This window comes from Coturnix japonica, chromosome 38, assembly GCF_054131305.1.
Source record: "Coturnix japonica strain WE chromosome 38, WE-NBRP24, whole genome shotgun sequence".
Lineage (NCBI taxonomy): Eukaryota > Metazoa > Chordata > Aves > Galliformes > Phasianidae > Coturnix > Coturnix japonica.
Genome location: NC_140700.1, coordinates 3881869 through 3902203, shown reverse-complemented (window position 1 = coordinate 3902203; position 20335 = coordinate 3881869). Strand labels below are relative to the sequence as shown.

At 49.1% G+C, this 20335-nt stretch overlaps 1 protein-coding gene across 5 annotated transcripts in view; it reads left to right on the top strand.

The window, feature by feature from the left end:
- The window catches only part of PLXNA2 (plexin A2), a 302069-nt gene that overhangs the window by 275434 nt on the left and 6300 nt on the right, over window positions 1–20335 (top strand). For 4 of the 5 annotated variants that reach the window (XM_032449324.2, XM_085526831.1, XM_085526830.1 and 1 more), the window contains 15 exons: window positions 45–284; window positions 390–533; window positions 1521–1755; window positions 2780–2922; window positions 3958–4226; window positions 6149–6215; window positions 6835–6981; window positions 7453–7612; window positions 7748–7851; window positions 10862–10961; window positions 12417–12607; window positions 12986–13155; window positions 14251–14463; window positions 14574–14724; window positions 15677–20272. In XM_032449324.2, coding sequence (XP_032305215.2) covers window positions 45–284; window positions 390–533; window positions 1521–1755; window positions 2780–2922; window positions 3958–4226; window positions 6149–6215; window positions 6835–6981; window positions 7453–7612; window positions 7748–7851; window positions 10862–10961; window positions 12417–12607; window positions 12986–13155; window positions 14251–14463; window positions 14574–14724; window positions 15677–15772 — 2430 coding nt within the window. In that variant the 3' untranslated portion in view covers window positions 15773–20272. Of the gene's footprint in view, window positions 1–44; window positions 285–389; window positions 534–1520; window positions 1756–2779; window positions 2923–3957; window positions 4227–6148; window positions 6216–6834; window positions 6982–7452; window positions 7613–7747; window positions 7852–10861; window positions 10962–12416; window positions 12608–12985; window positions 13156–14250; window positions 14464–14573; window positions 14725–15676; window positions 20273–20335 lie in introns of those variants that run through there. The other variant, XR_014938639.1, reaches the window with a different exon arrangement.

The window sequence follows — 20335 nt, the reverse complement described above, 5'->3', positions numbered from 1 at the left end:
ACCTTGGGGCAGTTCCCCAGCACCACTCACAGCCCCATCCACAGGTGTGTGTAGTGCTGAATGCTACAGCACTGAGCTGCCTTGCTCCTGCCCTGGCCCCCGAGCCCCGACCCACCATGGATGCCGTCGAGCGACCAGATGAGTTTGGCTTCATCTTCAACAACGTGCAGTCCCTGCGGGTCTACAACGACACCAAGTTCATCTACTACCCCAACCCCACCTTTGAGCCCCTGAGCTCCAATGGGATGCTGGAGCAGAAGCCAGGGTCACCCATCATCCTGAAGGTAAGGGCACCTCTGCTCACTCTATTCAGTGGTGGGATGGGGTTGGAAGCTCCACAAACCCAGCAGAGCCAAAGGCACTTAGGTGTTTCATATCTCTATTGCCAGGGCAAAAACCTGTGCCCACCTGCTTCTGGAGGAGCCAAACTCAACTACACGGTGCTGGTTGGAGAGACGCCCTGCGCTGTCACTGTGTCTGAGACACAGCTGCTGTGTGAGCCACCGACCCTCAGCGGGCAGCACAAAGTGACGGTAGGCACTGACTGCTGCTATCAGAGCCCCTTCCTCCTCCTCCTCCTCCTCCTCTGACCTGCTCAGTGCTGAGTGCAGTTTCTCATCCAAAGACTGCAGGATTTTAGATCTTTATGGTTGCCTAATTGAAAGCTTAAAAAATTGATGAGGATTAGCATGGTGAAACTTCTTGTTGCCTCCTTGAGACTCACTGCCCACTGTCAAAGCCTTCCAGAATTAATAAATATTTAGGGCATTCAAGCACCGGACTCCAGCCTTTCTGTGGTAGGACAAGCTGTAGTGTTCTGTGTTCCCCTTCTGTAAGGCTAGAAGGGATTTTACAGTCCTTGTAGCCAGAGCTGCTTTGCCAAGTGGGTAGCAGGAGGATTTGGCATTCCCTGAAGCAGAAGGAGCCAGGAGGTCCAGGCTGCTCATCAGGATGCTTTGCTTTGGTTTTGGGCACTGCTGCTCTCCCCAGACTGAGCACTCAGCTGCAAAAGTGCTCGAGCAAAACCCAGATGAGATTGCAATTCTGATTTATTTCTCTTTAAGTCCAGCATCCAAAACCTGTTCAGTTATCACTATGGCTTGCAGAGAGGCACAGCTCACATCTGTGGCCTGGGCACATCCAAGAGAACCAAGTGGCCTCTGTGTGCATCCCCCCTCCCTGCTCCTCTTCTCCCCTCTCTCCATTTGCTCTGGTTTCTTGTCAGGGAAATTGTCACTGGGTCACAAACGTTCACGGGTTACAAAAGGGAGTTGAAAGCTATAAACTGAAAGTCAAATGGAGCCATCAGATAATACGAACAAAGCCCAGATAGGGAAGGGCTGGCACATTTATCATGGCTTGAAGCCTCGCTGTGCTGCGCTCTTTGTTTCTGGAGGCAATTGCTGCTGCCGCAGCCGTGCTGTGTATCTGCCATAGAGGCATATAAGACGTCTGTAGTGCCTGCCTTGCATTTGGGCAGGCCCAAAGAAGCTGCTTCTTACCTTCCTGGTGCTTTGCAGGTGCGTGTTGGAGGCATCATCTTCTCCCCAGGTTCAGTGAGCATCACCTCTGACAGCCTGCTGACCCTGCCAGCCATCGTCAGCATTGCAGCCGGTGGCAGCCTGCTCCTCATCATCGTCATCATCGTGCTCATCGCCTACAAGCGCAAGTCCAGGGAGAACGACTTGACCCTCAAGAGGCTGCAGATGCAGATGGACAACCTGGAGTCCCGGGTGGCCCTGGAGTGCAAGGAGGGTCAGTACCACGTCACTCTGTACCTGGATGCTGGTCCTACCTCCTCCCATCCAGCCATTCCCCCTTCTCTATGGAGGCCGATTCCTCTTTGGATGCTGGCACCCCTGCTTTAGTCCCTCCCAGAGCCATTCCAGTGGTCCCTACTGGAGCCATCCCCATTGCCCAACATTGGCAGCAGGGCACGTGCTCCCACAGAGAATCAGTAATGAGAGCGAGTGGCAGACACGGGCTCTGCCTGCCTAATGTGCAGAGAATAGGATTAAAGTTTGATCCTGCTTAAGCAGCGTGCCTCGATCGCGTGGTGAGGGCTGCAGGGTGCCCAGCACAACACGTCCCCTTTCAGTATAGGGCTCCAGAAAAGGCACAGAATGAGATGGAGAATGGGGAAGGGTCAGGCTGCAGAGAAACTGTGTGGTCTGGAAAGGAGCTTAAGTGAACCAAAAAAAAGGAAAATAGCTGCAAATGTTATAATGTTAATGTCCCTATCAACAGCTGATGAGGATTAGTTCAGCTGATTTTAAAAGGGGTAACCTTGAAATACAAAGGATGAGATGTGGGGCAGAGGCCTTAGTGAGCCAATGGTTATGCTTTGTAGAATGAGCACAGGGCCACAGATAGAACCCTGACATCCACACTGAGATTCTGAGAGGAAGAAGCAATTCCTCCCTGAGCCTGCACAGGCACATTCTGCTTGGATTTGATCTGCATCGGGTTGGATTATTTTGGCAACAGTTGGTAGGAGAAGAAAGGAGAATAAGGGAGGCACCAGGTTATGAAAAGAGATCCTCATCTCTATCTGCAGCCTCTTTAAAGGTGTCTTAGGTTCACAGACACAGGTGTGAACTGCATACAAATTCATAAGCATCTTTTGTTCCTGGCATCTGTTCTCTGCAGCATGCTCACTCCCAGCAAGAGTGAGGGTCTGCATGAGCTCCATGCAGGCTCTGCTCTGTACCCACAGCTGCATGCTGCTCTGAGCCCATGTTGCATTGCATTTCTCTTTCTTCTTTTTCTCCCCAAACAGCTTTTGCAGAGCTGCAGACAGACATCAATGAGTTAACCAGTGACCTGGACCGCTCTGGCATCCCATACCTCGACTACAGGACGTATGCCATGAGGGTCCTCTTCCCTGGCATTGAGGACCACCCTGTGCTGCGGGAGCTGGAGGTAACGGGTGGGCAGTGATCTCCTCCCCCAGCCCTGTTAGGAACCATTGGACCAGCAGGGTGAGCCCTGAGCTCATTGTAGCCAACAGCTTGGTGTTGTATCTTCATCACGTGCTTCTTGGTTCCTCTCCTCCAGTTTGGATACTGGTTTGGGTTTTGCTTTAGGCCAGCAGCAAATGATGCTGGATGATTTCCTGGTGTCCTTTCTGATGCTCCTCAGCCCAGGCATCCTCCTGCTGCTGTTCCATGGCATGCCCACAGGAGGGCAAGCACAGTGCCTAGGCATGGGCTGTGGTGTCAGTGAGTGCCCTCCTTCCTCTCTCAGGGCTTTACTGATGTCCCAGTGCTCTATGCACTCATTGAAAGGCTCCTCAATACTCATCCACTAAATCTGGCTCCTTCCCAAGGGGCCACCAGTTGCTGCTTTTGGGCCAGTATCTCCACGCCCTGAGTTTCCCAGTCCCACCCATTGTTTGCTGCTGCCATCACCATATAAACTCTAGCAAATAAATATGAGTTCTTCATATTTGGGTTTTTTTTTTCTGGCACGAAAAGTAGTACTGCAGAAGTGATAAATGTGTTGCCAATTACACAGTTGCTTGATTATGTAACATCAGGAAAACCAATACATAATTCTCCAAGATGTTTGGTAAAGGGAAGCTTAACGCTCCTCATCCATTTGTAATGAATTATTTTAGTCTGGAACTGGCTGAAAGCCTCATTTTTTTTTTTACACTTGTCCCATAATACAGCAATAATCAAAGCTGGTATTTAATTCACTTTTAAGAGTGCCACTTTTAGTGGGGAACAAGCAAAATTACTTATAGGGGGGCCTTTGTAGGGCTGTTGACAGTAGAGTGCAGCCCAGGGCATTGAAGTGCCCCCAGTGCATGGGGTGGGACAGCAGCATCACCCCTTTGTCATCACCCCACTCTTCATTGCTTTTGGGCTGTGGGTCCCATCAGTTTGGTGTGAAACCAAAGGGTCCTATGCACGTGTTGCCTTCTTCCCTCTTGATAGCTGCTCTCTGCCACAGGTCCAAGGGAACGGGCAGCAGAGCGTGGAGAAGGCCCTGAAGCTCTTTGCTCAGCTGATCAACAACAAAGTCTTCCTGCTGACCTTCATCCGCACGCTGGAGATGCAGCGCAGCTTCTCCATGCGCGACCGCGGCAACGTGGCTTCGCTCATCATGACGGGGCTGCAGGGCAGGCTGGAATATGCCACGGATGTGCTAAAGCAGCTGCTGTCTGACCTCATCGAGAAGAACCTGGAGAACAAGAACCACCCCAAGCTGCTGCTGCGCAGGTAGCGGGAGGGCTGGCACTGCTGGATGCTCTTGTGTGATGATGGTTAAAAGCCAGATGGGATAAGGGAGCCGTTGGGTTGGGAGCCAGCAGGGAAGGGCAGGATGCTCATCCAGACCCTGCTCATGTCATCAGCTGTTGCTGTCCCATGTCCCATTGCGTGCTGCCCTTGGTGCCCCATTGGCACCTTGCTGGTGCAGGCGGCCAAGTGAAATGGGATGATTTCACAGCCCCAGGAAAAACGCAGGGATTCCTCCAGCCATAATGAATATACTTGACAGGAAATTGCTTTAAGTCTGGCTGTGTTTGCAGAGGCAATAACTCATCTCGGGAAAGGAAGCCGTCTTAATTTCCCCCGTGGTTTGGCACGTCGCTGGGAAGGCACCTTCAGCCTCAACCATCCCTTGTGGCTCTTTGCAGTGCCCCACAAATACAGGGATGGCACTGGGGGCCGTGCCCTCCCCTCCCACCCATCCCCAGATAGGAGACAGCACTGCAGTGGCAGGAGGACGGCTCTATTCACAGCCATTTATTATGGGTTAGCTCTGAGAACTCTCCTCCTAAACCCGCCGGCTGGCACAGGGAAACCAAATGAATGCAGAAAGCACAAATTTGCTTTTAATTTGCGTGTTCTCGCCCTGCTCCTTAATCGTCAACAAACAGCCACAAAGCGAGGCACTGCGTGCTTTTATTTACTGGGCTCTCTGGTGGCAGTCATTGCTAATCAGTGCTCAGTTCTCCCTCTCTTCCTTCTTCATTTTTCCTCTCTTGTTCTCCTCCGCTATGACCCCTCATGGGAGACAGCAAAAAAAAGTTGATATTAAATCAAATGGCAGCACTGGTCCCTGGCACAGACAGCAGGCAGCAGCTGAGAGATCCAGATACAACAGGGAAAATGAGTAGAATACATATTGATTTTGGGGTTCTCTGGGCTCTTTTTGTTTAGCTTTGCTTGCTTCCCAGTGCCAGAGCAGGGCACCAGAGCCATCCCACAAGCACCCAGCTGGAACTGGAGCTTGCTAGTAATCAGCACCCTAGCCAATTATTAGCCTAATATTCTATTAACAAAGTAGTTTATTAAATCAGTATTCACCCCAAAGTCCCGAATGCGTGGCTTTCACTGTCTGTGTTTTAATCCCTTTCTTGGCTACATCAGTGCTTCTGCTTTTGCTGTGGCTCATGGCTGGCTGGCACAGCAACGTGCTGCTGGTGTTCCTCTTTAATTGGGCAGTGGAAGTGATTGAAACAGGCGAGCTCCGCGCGTGTCAATTTGCAGGATGAGTTTTTAGGCAGTTGAAATCAATTCAGGCTGGAATTCTTTGGGGATCCGCAGACGTTTTCACAAATCCCTGGCAGATGTTGTGATCCTCGGAGGTGATAGATAACGTCAATGGGAAATGGGTTGGGAGAAGGATGGGACCCAAAGAGCTTTGCTGTACCTGTGCATTGCTGCATTGCTGCAACACTGGAGGCTCAGTGTCCCTATCCCAGGAAAAGGAACTGCACTGCACTTTAAGGAGGGTCCCTGGGTCCTGCAGAGCCAGCGTTAAAAGCTATCATTAGGAGCTATTGTATTGAAATTAAAGATAATCTTGGGCACAATGTGGGGAGAAGACGCTGGGTGGGACCGGGGATAAAGCTGCAATTTTCCTGCCATTGTCACTCTGCTGTCCCTGATTGCCAACCCAGTGCAAATCCCAGTCATTTACCGCACCAGGCTGTAATTTGCACCACGTGCACAGAGCTGAGTGTCCCCAGGCTCCCTGTCCCCTGTCTGATGGGCTGTCAGCTGGGGATGAGCTGCCTGCATTGCTGGTGATGCTCCTCTCCTCCTGGCTCCATCCATTCCTGTTTCCCAAGGTTGGTTTTTGTGAGGATTTGATTTTGTTGGTAACGTGCCTCTCCTCCTCTTGGCTTTCCTAGAACAGAGTCGGTGGCTGAGAAGATGCTGACAAATTGGTTTGCCTTCCTCCTCCACAAGTTTCTCAAGGTAAGGAGGGATAAGGGTAAGGAGCTGCTTTGTTCTCCCACCTGCATGGGGCAAACCTGAGCTTGAAAACAACCTCGTGCAATCAAGTTTCTGTTGCTTTCCTTGAGTGCTGCCAAAAGGCTGCCCTTGGGAGAAGGTTTTCTGCTCTTCTGTTTAATGTTCCCTGGCCTTTGGCTGCATCATGTGTCACCCGGCTGTGTCCTCTGGAGTACTCCAGACTGTGCCCCTCTGGAGGGCTCACACCTCTTTTAGCACCTCCATGCCTGCACTTCCATAGCTTTACAATTTAACTTTGGTTTTGGAAGCCCCCCCCCCCCCCAGAGTTCACTTCATGAGAGTGAACAGTGAGATCAAGATCTCAGATTCCCATTTTACAGCCCTATAGATTCAGTAGAGCTTTATACCGAGCCAAGCACAACAACCATCAAGCAACAGTTTTGGCTGTACTCTGCCAGAGCTGATGGGGGCTGAGCCCTATCGCACATGTGCTAATGATTAAGGCAATGGGTCTGTGCCTCTGCTGCAATTAATCATGTGCAAGATCTGTCTGTGGGCCAGCAGCCCTGGTGGAGCTGCATTTCACCCCTGGGTTGATTTCACCACCGGTCTCCTTGTGCAGGAATGTGCCGGAGAGCCACTGTTTATGCTGTACTGTGCCATCAAGCAGCAGATGGAGAAGGGCCCAATTGATGCCATCACAGGGGAAGCTCGCTATTCGCTCAGTGAGGACAAGCTGATCCGGCAGCAGATTGAATACAAGACCTTGGTGAGTGAGTGCTGGGGGAGAGCTGGATTGCTGCTGTCCTCCCCGTTAGGCATGAGCCATGCTGACCCTTGGGCCCACAATGGGAGCACTGCCATGAGAACTGGTGTTGGCAATGCAGTAAAGTCCAGTGAGGAGTGTCCCTATCTGGCAGCTTGAGGTTGTGACCAACTCATAGGTACCAGTATGCTATCTGACCACTGTCCGCCCTCTAGCAAAGGAAAATCAACATACTAGGACTCCTATCTTGGTTATTTATTTAGACATATGCAACAGCAATGATGCAAATAGAGATGCAGGGTTTTACCGTGAGGGCTGCTTGTTGTGCAGACACTTATAAGGCCATTAAAGTTGGAAAAAGCCACTAAGGGCATCCAGTCCAACCATCAATCCATCACCACTAAACCATGTTCCTGTTGTTCTGCTTCTTTGTGAAGCCCTTAAGGGAATGCTGTGCTTCTCCTTTCCTCCCAGATCCTGAACTGCGTCAATCCAGACAATGAGAACAGTCCAGAGATCCCTGTGAAGGTGCTGAACTGTGATACCATCACCCAGGTCAAAGAGAAGATCCTTGATGCCGTGTACAAGAACGTCCCCTATTCCCAGCGACCGAGAGCTGTTGACATGGACTTGGGTAGGGGCTTAATGCCATCTCTGGGTGTCTCTCTTAAGCTATTGAGCTTTTCTGTTAGCTCTTTGGGTTAACCAAGTGGATGAGCCCATGGATGTCCCTACTCTGACCAATGCATCCATTGCTTTTGGCTTGCAGAGTGGCGGCAGGGCCGCATCGCGCGCGTGGTGCTTCAGGATGAAGACATCACCACCAAGATCGAAGGCGACTGGAAGCGTCTGAACACCTTGCTGCACTACCAGGTGAGATCAGACCTGGGCAGAAAGCTGCCATGATGAAGGAACAGAAAGGCAGAAATTTAGTTTCCAGGCAGATGGAGAGGTCACATTTGCATGCTAAACCTGAGTGGTTCAATGTGCTTCTGCATTAGACAGGAAAGCAACCTTGACGTGGATCTTAAAGAACCTAGCAGGGTTGAAAATTGGCTAAATTAAAGCTGCTAGCTGTGCTCGTGTGACAGAATGAGGCTGAGCCTGTAGGGCTGTAGGAGGGCACAGAGCAAAGGGCAGCAGGGAAAGGAGAGGAGATTCTGCCTTCCAAATCCCAGAGCCTTCCTATTCAGCTCACAGGTTTCCAGCTACCAACACCATATAAACCAATCCTGAAGGTCTGTATATCCAGGTTACCTTACAGTGCCGTGGGAGATGAATTCTGGTGTTTTTAACATCATCTCCACCTGGCAGTCGCAGGGGATTATCCAGCATGCAGGGAAGCAGCGAGTCTATATGGTATCTGGGTCTTTGGAAGTCAACCATGGAAGTCACCAGTGAAATTCCATGTTCTGATGTGAGCTGGGTGCTGAGGGAGGGTCTGTCTGCATTTAGGTGCCTATGGGAAATCCAAGCCATAAGTTTGCCCTTAAAATAAACAAAACCCTGACAGCGCTCATGGCACCGCAGCTATTCCTGCCACTCGAGTGTCAGCTTTGCTTTGGAACAAAGTACAAGTTTGCTGCCAAGTGCCTAAATAGGCAGCAGTCACACATGGCTCTGGCCACAGCTCCGTGCAGCCCGAATGGAGCTGTTTCAGCCATGAAACAAAGCCAAGTTCTCTGCACTGCAAACAGGAATCTCGCCGAGGCAGAGCTTTTGCCAAAAGCAAACAGCAGTGATTTCTATTTTTTTTTTCCCCCTTTGGTATTTCTACCATTTTATTTTATTGTATTTTATTTTTTTCCTGTTCCAGCAATAAATGTTTTGATGAGGTATCAGAAATACAGATGCTCCAGGGCTGTGCATTAAAACAAACACGCTGGGCAATGGCACTGCTTAGGAGGGGGTATAAAATCAGCACCACCTCCGGCTTTGCTTTCTGATTGCTTCAGTGTTTGGGTGCAGAAAGTGCATGGCACAGAGCATGGAGGGCTGTAGGGCAGCAGGGAAGGACGAATGGCATACAACACATCTGTGCTTTGGACTGCAGGAAGAGGCTGGAGGTTGCTGCTGGCTTCTGGAGGGATGATATCTGGATTTATATGCACACATATTTCATTTTCTACGTGTTTAGGGTGGTAAAGAACAAAAACAACCCACCATCCATTGGTAAAATGTACTGTTCATGGGATGCCAAAGCCAGGTTGGATTTAAAAGGGTATTTTCACCTTCTATAATATTTTTGAACCACTTTATAGACTAAAGCTGTACACCTGCTGCTTTATTTCTTCGTTTCTATAATAGGTGTATAGGTTAAATAGGTGTAGTGCTTTGCTGAAGTCTCTGGAGCTTTTGAACCACGTTGCGTTAACGTTTGTGCAGTGTCCTTTTTGCTTCGTGCTTATTAAACTCCATGGGTTAATCCCGCCCTGTGTGGCTCTACTGAAGAAAAATGAAACCCTGGATTTAATATTGAATGATTTACAGTGGCTCGTGCAGGGTTAACTAGGAGGCAGCAGAGCATGAGTACCTGTCAGGCACTGGGAGCCTGGAAGGGCTGAGAGATTAGAAAACTGCTTTAAGTGACAAATTAGAAGCAGAGCATGCAGAAATGAGGATGTGGTTGTGGAGCTGCTGGGGCTGCATCTTGCTGGGAGGTGGCACCGGGGTGGCAGCCCAGCTCCATCTTTCCTTTCCTGAAGTCGTTATGTGCAGCACGTTTCCAGCTGGGGGAAGGAAGAACTGGAGTATTTCTGAAGGTGGGGTTTAATGACAGCATGGCAGCAGCAGAGTAAGGTGGAAAAGGGACTTGTGTTCTGTATGATACTACTCTGTACATCAGCATTTTTGGCTGGGTTCAGGCAGTGGGAGTGCTCAGGGCATGGGGACCTCAGCTGTCCCCATCCCAGGCTGCATCCCAGTGCTCAGCTTCCAAGGTAGAGCTGAGCTGAAGTGGCAGCTAATGACACCCCTGGATAATAATACAGCCACTGATTGCTCCTTCCATTCACTTAGTAAATCAGATGAAGTGATGCAGGAGCAGAGAAGGAAACAAGAAGGGTGTTGGGAGTGTTTTGCTCAGAAATATCACACCTTTGTGCTGTGGAACACGAGTGGCTGTTATTGCCACTCTCGTTAGCAATAATAACACCACCCATTTGCCTGAAACTTCATCTTAATACACAGCAAGGCAGTAGTGCAGGAGCTGTGCTGCAGGCAGTGCTGGGTGCAGAGATTCCCATGAGGCCCACAGGTCCTTAATTAACAGAAATGTGTTCAGAAACACCCAGTGGCTGTTGGATTTATAGGGAGGATAAAATTAAACATGGCTACTAAAGTCTGCCATAACCAAACCTTGTTAGCGCTAATGTTCATTTATGGTTGGACTTCCCAGCGTTTAATTCCCTCTCTGGTGCAGCAGAGGGATGGACGATTTAATACCCCTGAAAGATGGCTGGATGACATGCTGGGCCGTAAATCAAACTTGTAAAGTTCATAAAAATTGTTAAAATAAAAAATGGTTTAATAGGAATGTTTTATGGCCCGTAACATTATCACGGCTGTTTTATTCCCTCTGCATTGTTACTTTAATTGGATCACAACAATTCTCGAGATTCTCGTTTTTTTTTTTAATGCATAAAACTCAATCTTAAATCAGAATGACCAAAGCCATCTTCAATCCATCCCTTGATATATCACTGCTTTCCTTTGGACTCTGTTCCTAAGGGTCTGATACAGCACTTAGGCTCAGGACCAGAAGCCCAGGGCTACCACCAAGACCTTTCTCATTCACCCAAGGAGCCAAGCATTGTGTTATCAGTTCTGTACCAACCTGGGTGTCTGCATTGTCTGACTCACCTCTTCTCTCTCCCCTCCCCAGGTATCAGATCGCTCCGTTGTGGCTCTCGTCCCCAAGCAAACCTCCTCCTACAACATCCCTGCCTCTGCCAGCATCTCCCGCACGTCCATCAGCAGATACGGTGAGGAACAGAACTGCTTTAAACAAGGATGTGTCCTGGTGGGTGTTGGGGCAGCATCAGTAGATGAGAAGCCCTTGGAATGTGGGTCTGGGGAAAGCCCTGGGAATGGCTTTTGGCTCAGAGGGTGCTGCACATGGAACTATAGAATCATTAGGGTTGGTAAAGGCCTCTGAGATCATCAAGTCCAGCCATCAACCACAGCACCTGTTTGTAGAGCAGACTGTGTACTCCTTGTAAGCAGGGCTGCAGGGGAGGGGGAAAAATAGCAATTCCTTCATCTATTCTTCCTCTAAGTGGAAGATCCCGACATCTCAGCTAATGGGTCAGAAATGGTAAGAGCAGTGTGAACTCGATGCGCTAAGATTCACTCTCCTGGGAATCAGTTATTTGCATAATAGCATGGTTAAGGCACTTTGCAGATAGTCCCTAAAGACTCCACGGTCTGAATAAATGAGCCTGCTAGGTGCCAGGTGTGCATTTATAGCTCTAAATCCACAATAATGGTAATAATATACTTTCATAAAAGGCAGCAGTGGCAAAATTTCTAGCACGCTGATCTCTCATTATCTTGCATTGGGCAAAGCTTTCTACAGAAGAGGGGGACTCCTGGCAAACCCATCTCACTGTCCTGGTTATAGCTCCCCAAACAACAAACTGGGCATCCTTATTGCAGGAAAGCCCTTAGACAGACTTTGTGGTCCAGAACATTTCTGCAGCACAACACAACTGGAGCCCAGAGCTTTGACTCTGCAAGGAGATGGGAAAACCAAGGCCAGGTCACACCACGGAGTCCTGAGGACTCATCGATCTCTGCCACGTGAAAAAGCCTTTTGTGAGCCACCAATATGAATTATCATTCCTCACGTTAAGATTAATACTTCTAATTGCGCCGACAGAATTTAAATGAGATACTTATTTACTTTCGCCATTATATATCAGCACAGAGCTATGCTTAAAAATAGAATTACTAGATGCTTCCCTAGCCGTCCCCCTGTCTGTCTCCTTAATTATATCAGTTGGAGTACTCATTTATCTAAGCCCTAATCAGGGATGAAAATCTAGCTAGTTTTGTAATGAGCTGCACACTTCCCCTGGCTGATTTATGATTGATCTCCTTCCTCTTGCTGGGAAGGGCGAGCAGCAAACTGAAGGCTCAACTTGGGAAAACACATGAGCTTCCCACAGAACAAAGGAATTCAGTGAGAGTATGAAAATGAGCAGTGCGTGGCTGATGTTGGCCTCACCAAGCTGTTAGCACCTCGTTTTGGCTCACAGAGGATGGCATCCAGGGCATTGCATTGCTTGGGAAGTCATCCCTCATCCCTTCTTGATCTCCGTGCTATTGGGTAGATCCCAGATGATTCAGGCATTAAGAAGAGCAGTGCCATCCCCAAGCAGAGGCAGGCAGGTGGAAGGAGGCATTACATTGAGTGTGTCCTTTCCTCCCACACTCAGATTCCACCTTCCGCTACACCGGCAGCCCCGACAGCCTGCGCTCCCGAGCCCCCATGATCACCCCAGACCTGGAGAGCGGTGTCAAAGTCTGGCACCTGGTAAAAAACCACGACCATGGTGACCAGAAGGAGGGGGACCGAGGCAGCAAGATGGTGTCTGAGATCTACCTGACGAGGCTGCTGGCCACAAAGGTAAATGATGTGCTAAGCTTGCATGGGAGATGCCCAAGAAGGGCTGTCCATGTGGTCACTGGGGATCCTCACCCCCTTATCATGATTCGTTTACATAGAATCATTGAGTTGCTAGGGTTGGAAGGGACCTCAAAGTTCACCCAATTCCAACCCTGAGATTTACCCCCTAATTTATGAATGTTTCCCCCTTGTCAGCTGTGCAAGCCCAGTTTCTAAACTGAGCTGTTTAAATTGGAGTGCTTATGCAACAGCAGTTTCTAACATCAAGCCCAAATTAGCAACCACCAAGCAGCCGTATCCTAAAATATCCCCCCCACACACACAAAACAAAAGCAATCCCATACCCAAACAACAAAAGCTGCCTGCTGTTCCCATCAGGGCACGCTGCAGAAGTTTGTGGATGACCTCTTTGAGACGTTGTTTAGCACGGTGCACCGCGGCAGCGCGCTCCCCTTGGCCATCAAGTACATGTTTGACTTCTTGGACGAGCAGGCGGATAAGCACGGCATCCACGACACGGATGTGAGGCACACGTGGAAGAGCAATTGGTGAGACCTGGTTGTTGTCATGGGGGGAAAAAGAGATGGGAGAGCTGTGGGATGGGTCAAAGCAACACAATGCTGTAGCCCCAGTGCATAATGCAGCATGGAGCCATGCAGACCCTTCTACCAGCACTGCTGCCCCACACAGATGGGGCTCAGGATTTGCACCCAGAGCCACAAGCTCAGCCTTCCCCAAACAATGGAGTTATTACAGCTCTGCTCTGCTGTTATTTTAGGATTAAAAGCTCTGTGGGTTGGAAATTTACCTCTGCAAGAGGGGGGGGGAAGGAAACAACACCAAAAAAAACCCCACAACAAATGGCTGTTCCCTGAAGACTTTGTGCATTCCCCCAAGTCCTGTATGGCTTTAAAAGCCTCTAATCACCTCGTCTGCAAAAGCTGCATTCTCTGCTAAGGCAGCAGGGAGCAAAAAAACAATTTATTGAAGGCGTCGGGAGGAGTTATTAGGATAAAAACGTTTGAATGGCAGATAGAGATGAGTCTTCTTAAAGCAGTGACAAAGAAAGCACCCCATGGGGTGGGGGGTTTCTCTGCTGGCACCACTGGGAGCTCTGACCCATCCATGGGCTGTGACTCCACAGGGCACTGGTTCTGATAGCAGCTGGGTTGCAGGGCAATGGGGCAGAGCAGCAATACAAGAGTTTTTCTGGAGAATGGAGAGAGGCTTTGGCTGCTGGAGGGGTCAGAGCAGAAGGAGCTGCAGGACAGAGCTGGTGTGATGGAGGGGAGGGTGCAGGCACTGCAGGGTGCAGCTGAGCTGCTGGCCTGCAGCATCATAAGAGTTAAGGCTGCAGCTCTCCATGTGTAGCTGGATGGAGAGAGCCGAGACTTGAAAGGTAATAGAAGGCAGCAGCTGCTTTTTTGATCCTGCTGTACAGCCAAAGAAAAAAGGAATAATAATTCCCCTTTGATTGCGAAGGCCTTGGGATTTGGGGAGAAAGCAGATGATGGGCACAGAGGTGACCACACTGCCCCAGGCTCAGCCCCACTCCTCGACCACCACAGAGGGAACACACAGCACAGGAAGGATCTGTTCAAGCTTTTCTTAACATCCAGCTTTGTTTCTCGCTTTCCCTGCAGCCTCCCTCTCCGCTTCTGGGTGAACGTGATCAAAAACCCCCAGTTTGTCTTTGACATCCATAAAGGCAGCATCACGGATGCCTGCCTCTCAGTCGTGGCTCAGACCTTCATGGACTCGTGCTCCACCTCCGAGCACCGTCTGGGCAAGGACTCCCCATCCAACAAGCTGCTGTACGCCAAGGACATCCCCAGTTACAAGAGCTGGGTGGAGAGGTAGGAGCTGGGCGGAGAGGTTGGAGTCATAGCATCCCATTGATGAGACACAAGGAGAAGAGGGGATATTTTATCCTCCCTGCTCCTCACTGAGCCTTTGGTCCCTGCAGGTATTATGCAGACATTGCCAAGCTGCCAGCCATCAGTGACCAGGATATGAATGCATACCTGGCCGAGCAGTCACGCCTGCATTCAGCTGAGTTCAACATGCTGAGTGCACTCAATGAGATCTATTCCTACGTCAGCAAGTACAGCGAGGAGGTGGGTATCTGTGGGAAGGGGATGTGGGGACATTCCCCTCAATGCAGCTTGTCTGTAGCTTGCACAGCTGCTGCCCACATCTGTTCTATTTGTGCACAGTGAGGCTCCGGTCCTGCTCTGTAGCATTTGTCCCAGGAGATCTGATAACTGAAGTATTGGGTGAGCAGCTCAATTCCTCAGCCTTGGCACGGTGCATCTGGCTCCTAAGTGCAGTAAAAAATCATCGTGACCCAGTGAAACTCCCCCTGAATGTCTCTGTCCTATGGGAACAGCATAGTACTAATCCCTGGTGCATTGGTGCTCACTCCTGTTTGCACAGAATTCCTGGCAGCGTGAGCTCCTTTAATGAATGCATCACTTGAAACCAAGTTTTCTCACCATCTGTTCCACCCCTTCACTTCAGTGCAAGAGGAACCTATTTTCCAATTATGTCCATTATAAAGAAGGGTTTTGTCATTTAATTGCATGTATGCATTTGTGATACAAGGCCGTAGCTTTTTGCCAATTAGATTTTAAAATCCCATAACTTTCATGCTAAATGAGACGAGGAATGTGGAGCCCGAGGTGCAGGGCTGTGCACTGAGCAGCCCAGCAAGCAGAGGAGCACGGCTGGGTGCTCACTGTGCTGCTTCACCATTTGTTACTGAAGAATTATATTCCAGTACAGAACTATTAGAGTGAGACCAAGGGGTTTATTAGCAGTGGAGGACCTCAGAAACTACTCATCCTAAGAAAGCATTGGACATACTGTGCCCCATTCACTGTCCCAAAGGAAACACAGGGCGTTTTGGTACTCTGGTAACGTTCCTATGCCATCCTATGGACCTGTTCTATCTGGTGTTCTTCATTGGCTCTTTCTGTCCCTTGAAGCACATCAATGCACCTTCCTACCCTGCAGTCCTTCCCACCCTTTGCTCTCTCACTGATTCCTTTCTCTTTCTTTCCATGTCAGCTCATTGGGGCTTTGGAGCAGGACGAACAGGCACGGAGGCAACGTCTGGCATACAAAGTAGAGCAACTCATTGGTGCCATGTCCATTGAGAGCTGAAGGAAGGTTGCAGCGCACACGGACAGCGAGGGGCAAGAGCATGGCACGGATGCCTGGGGATTCAGAGGGAGAACAAGCAGAAAGGCACTGCTCACCCCAACAACCACGCTCATCAAGGGGAGCAGGGATGGCCCAGGGGCTGGCTGAGCTCAAAATCACATGGGATCTGGTTTGAAAAGGCAGGAAAGATCAAGAAGACAAAGCACCGCAATCAGCGTCAAGTCAAGGTGGATCACTTCTTCTGGTACTCATGGAAAGACAGAACCTGGAACGTCTGGATGTCTCCACGACTGCTGCTTCGCATGAAAATCATCTGATGTACATTAGGAAATCAAACGTTTATTTAAAGGTCTTTTTGAAGGATAAAGGAAAAAGAAAAATGGGGAAAAATAAAGAAGAAACAGAACAAAATCCATAAAAGCCACATAGGTGACCCTGGCAACCAGGTTCTGTCCTGATCCCATCCTCACCAGGCCCCGAGGATGTGCTCAGGATCTGCAAATGGACTCTTGACATCAACTGGAAAGCCTGGAAGACAGCAGCCTTTTTGGGATCTTATATGAGCACAAGTTTGCACCACACCTCTCCACACAAGCAAAATAGCAGCTCATTGCAGAAATAGCTCAGAGTAGCCTGTAGGCACTAGAAAGAAATTGTTGTGAATTGCAAAACTATCCGATCATCCAACTTGTCTTGAAATCCAGCTTTATCTATGTATTTATATAGTGTCTATATATATATATATACATATATATATTTTAAATCCCATTTACTGTTGAATGCGGAAGGATCCTGTTGAAGTGTGGTGCTCTTGCAGCCACGGCAGGAGCACAGTGGAGCTGTCTGTGGTTCGTGCAGTAAAACCAACCCCAAACCCAATGTTTACAGTGAGCAATACTTGAAATGCCGAGCTGTGGCGAGATGCTGTTTATTATTCTCTTGTTTGACTGCAGACCAGAGAAGCACGGGCTCATAGGAAGCATCATCCGTGGGGCAGGCCCTTGGCTTTGAGGGAAGGGAAAGAAATCTGTGCTCTAAAAGGAAGCCCATAGGCAGCACTATCAGTGCCAGCTGCTGTCTGTGTGTCTGTCCAAGCGTCTTGTCGTTACCTTCTGTTCTTCGCTGGCTCAATGGCGCATCTTCATGTGGCCAGTGATGGGCAAAAGTCTGTGAGTGTTATTTCTTTAAAAGACACCAAAGCTTACGTGTCCCTTTGTAGAGTGCCAGGAGGGGAAGGAGCGCTGTAAATATATCTCTCTGTAATAAGAAGTGTAAGGACAGGGCCATTGGACTCAGTGAGGAGAGAGGCATCGACCATGGGAGCTGACAGCAGCAGAGTCCTTCCTGGGCTGTTTTACCACAGTCACCAATGAGCAGCACGCCTGTTATTTGGGATATTTGAGCACGATGCTGTGGAGATGCACCATAAGTCACCAGGTGGGCTGGTCTGGACCTTGATCTACTGTGCTTAGCAAAAGAGAAGCAGTTTCTGTAAGCACCAGGGGTTGAGGTAACTCTTGTTGTGGGATGAGGTTCCAGGACCAGCAGGAGGAGCTGACGTGCATCCAAACCTCTCAGGAAACTCAGTGTTGTAACGACCCTTTGCTGAAAGCCATGCTGAGCTCAATTGCTTCTGTGCATTGTTCTGGGTCCAATTGGTAGTGTGGAGGAAGTCCTGGTGGTCAGCCTCATGCAGCACAGTCTGAGCTGTGTGATGGGATGCTCTGAGATGGGAGAGCTGTGCAGAGAGAGCTATAGGAAGGCTGTTGTGGTCATTGCTTTGAGTATTCATATTCAGACTGTTCACCAAATCCTTATGGTACTCTGCGACACACAAAATGGTTTGCAAACACTTCTAAATATTAATCTAAATAGTTATTTCCGTGGGACTGATAAAATATGACTATACCCAAAGCAAAGACTTGGATGCTGCTGGCTGTGCTGCCATACAGCCTGCATTTTGCTTTCTGCCCATCTCTCCATGAGGCTTTTGCACTGCCAGGTCCTTGTCTCCTGGTCAGGCTTCATAGAGCTGAGGAGGGCAGGGAAATCCAGAGGAACTCTTTGCAGAACAACAGGGTACTGAGGTCTGAGTGGCTTCCAAGGAAGGCCGCAGGAATAGCTCTTTGTCCATCACCATGAAGGCATTAAGGAGGACGGCATAGAAGCAGCACGGTGCTGACTGGAAGGAGTGGTCTGTAAATAAACCAACAAGCTTCTACTTGTGATGGTAGCCATGAATTATGGATCTTCATGGGCAATTACATGGGATGAAGCAACATATCCCCTCGGGGCAAAGAACTTGTAATCTATCGTCCTGTTTGCATCCAACTCTTCATTTACTCTTCGGTGAGGAAACGGAAAAGCTCCAAAGGGCATTTCCTCTGCATTGCAGCAAATGGATTCAAGGTTTGCTCAGGAGGGGCAGTGACTTTGCCTTAGATGAAATGATTTCACCTCTCTCTCGTGGCCCCTTCCTCCTGCAGGGCTGTTGGTGTTGTGGTTCTCCAGTTCACTTTCTTTTCAGGTATTTTGACATCAAAGTGGGAGACGTCACTCTCTGGAATCTCTTTACCTGGTGTCAATGCTTAAATAATTCCATTTAATCTCCTGCTCATGTACTATCAAAGCACCCACTCCAAGGGGGAGCAAGGTGCTAATCAAATGCTTCTCCACCATGAAAGCCTTTATTAAAAGCCCATATACCAGAGTCTAACTTACAGGCAAACTCATCTCTGCAGGAGCCCTGCTGTGGAATACCCAGCACCGTGCAGAGGTGCAGTCCCCTCTGTGCCATAAGGGATGGATTTGTGCTTAAAGGAGGGCAGGATGCATCAGAACAGCTGGGCTGCTGGGGACTCCCTGGGATACGTGGGGTTGGCAGGTACAGCTGCCCAGCTCAGAGCCACCAGAGGCCTCCATCACAGCAGTGCCTTCAACACTCTGTCTTAAAAATGGCCCAGTCCTGCGGAAATTATCCACCCTGCCTTGAAATGGACCTCACCAAAAACGTCCTAAAATAACCCAGCAATTATTGGTGGGCACGTGGAAGCCAATAGCAAGAGGACGTAATGCTCTCAGTTTGTGTTCTGTGTGATGCTGACCTCGGTGCAAGTCCTTGCTGTCAGTCCAAGGCTCAAAGCACTGAGCTGCCCATTGCCCCAGTGCAATCCCAGGATGTTCCAGTGCCTCCAGCCCTCACCCAGCCCCACTCCTCCCTGCTGGTGACTCTCCATTCCATTCCCAATGCTCAGCTCAAAATGGACAGAGTAGAGCAGGCTGGAGAACACATGAGTGGCTGTACCCTGGAGAGAAGAAGAAAATGTTTGGGGATGGCTGAGTAACTGATGTCAAAGATGTGTTAAAATGCCACAGATCTTCTGCCTTCCAGTTTGGGAATGGTGTTTGTGCCATAGACTGTGAACCAATTGAGGCAGGGAGCTGCTGCCCTGCCTGTGGATGGGTGAGCTGGGAGAGCTATGGATGTGTTCTTGGTGAGAGCCCCACATCACCACTGTGCTGTCCTACTCTCACATAGGCAGGACTATATTTTTCTTGGACATTAGGTGGGAAAATAATGAGATTAAAGCTGTCGGTGTACACCACGAAGAAGATGCATTCCAGATCCAATGGGCTGAGCAGCCCTGAATGCACAGTTTTGGTGTGGTTTGGGTTTAGAGGGGAAGAGGATGGAAGTCCTCAAAGGGATTTCTTATGGAAGGTGCTGCTCAAAGCACATGGCACCATGGGTTGGCACAGGGTGGCACGGGGTGGTGGCAGGTTTTGTGACCATGCTGTGGGCACGGCAGTGTCTGTGTGCTTGTTCTTGTCTCCATGTCACCCCCTTCTCCTTCTTCCTTTCTAAAAGTGGAATATAATAATGACAAAACACGTGTTCCTGTAGTGAGTAAAGACATACTCACATCTGCAGGGTCCATCCATTGCATGGACAATGCCCCAAACTGGGCCTCCAAAGGGGAGGGAACACACAGGTACTAAAACTCTGGGGATCCCCAGAAACGAGGCCCCATCATGTCATAGAATGTAGAGGTATCAGTCGTGGAACAGGTTTTTATGTTTTCTGCCCCGCTCCTTACAGTAAATAATGCCATTTCTAAGGGTCGTGTGTTGGCAGGAATAACAAATGGATTTGTATCCGTACCCATTCCACCTTATTGTCCTCTGGTCCCTCCCCTCCCGTTATACTTGACACACTGGAGTTCTGTATTATATCTATTTTTTTTTAAGCTGATTGTCTGGTTTGGTTTTTTTTTGTTGTTTTTACAAGTGCTGTGGAAAAAAAATAATGTAAGAAAGTTTAAGTATTTAAAAACGTTCCAAGGAAAAAAAAAAGGGGGTTTTGTTATTATTCTAATATATTATTGTGTACCTATTGTAAATACGAAACACTCCTATTTTGCAAGCCAAGGACTCACTTTGTACTGTTGTTATATATAAATAAAGTTTACTGGTTAAAAAAAACAACAACAACAACAACAAGCACGTCGTGAGTGGGATCCTTATGTTCTCCTTATGTTTGGAGCAGTTCTGCTTCTGCAATAG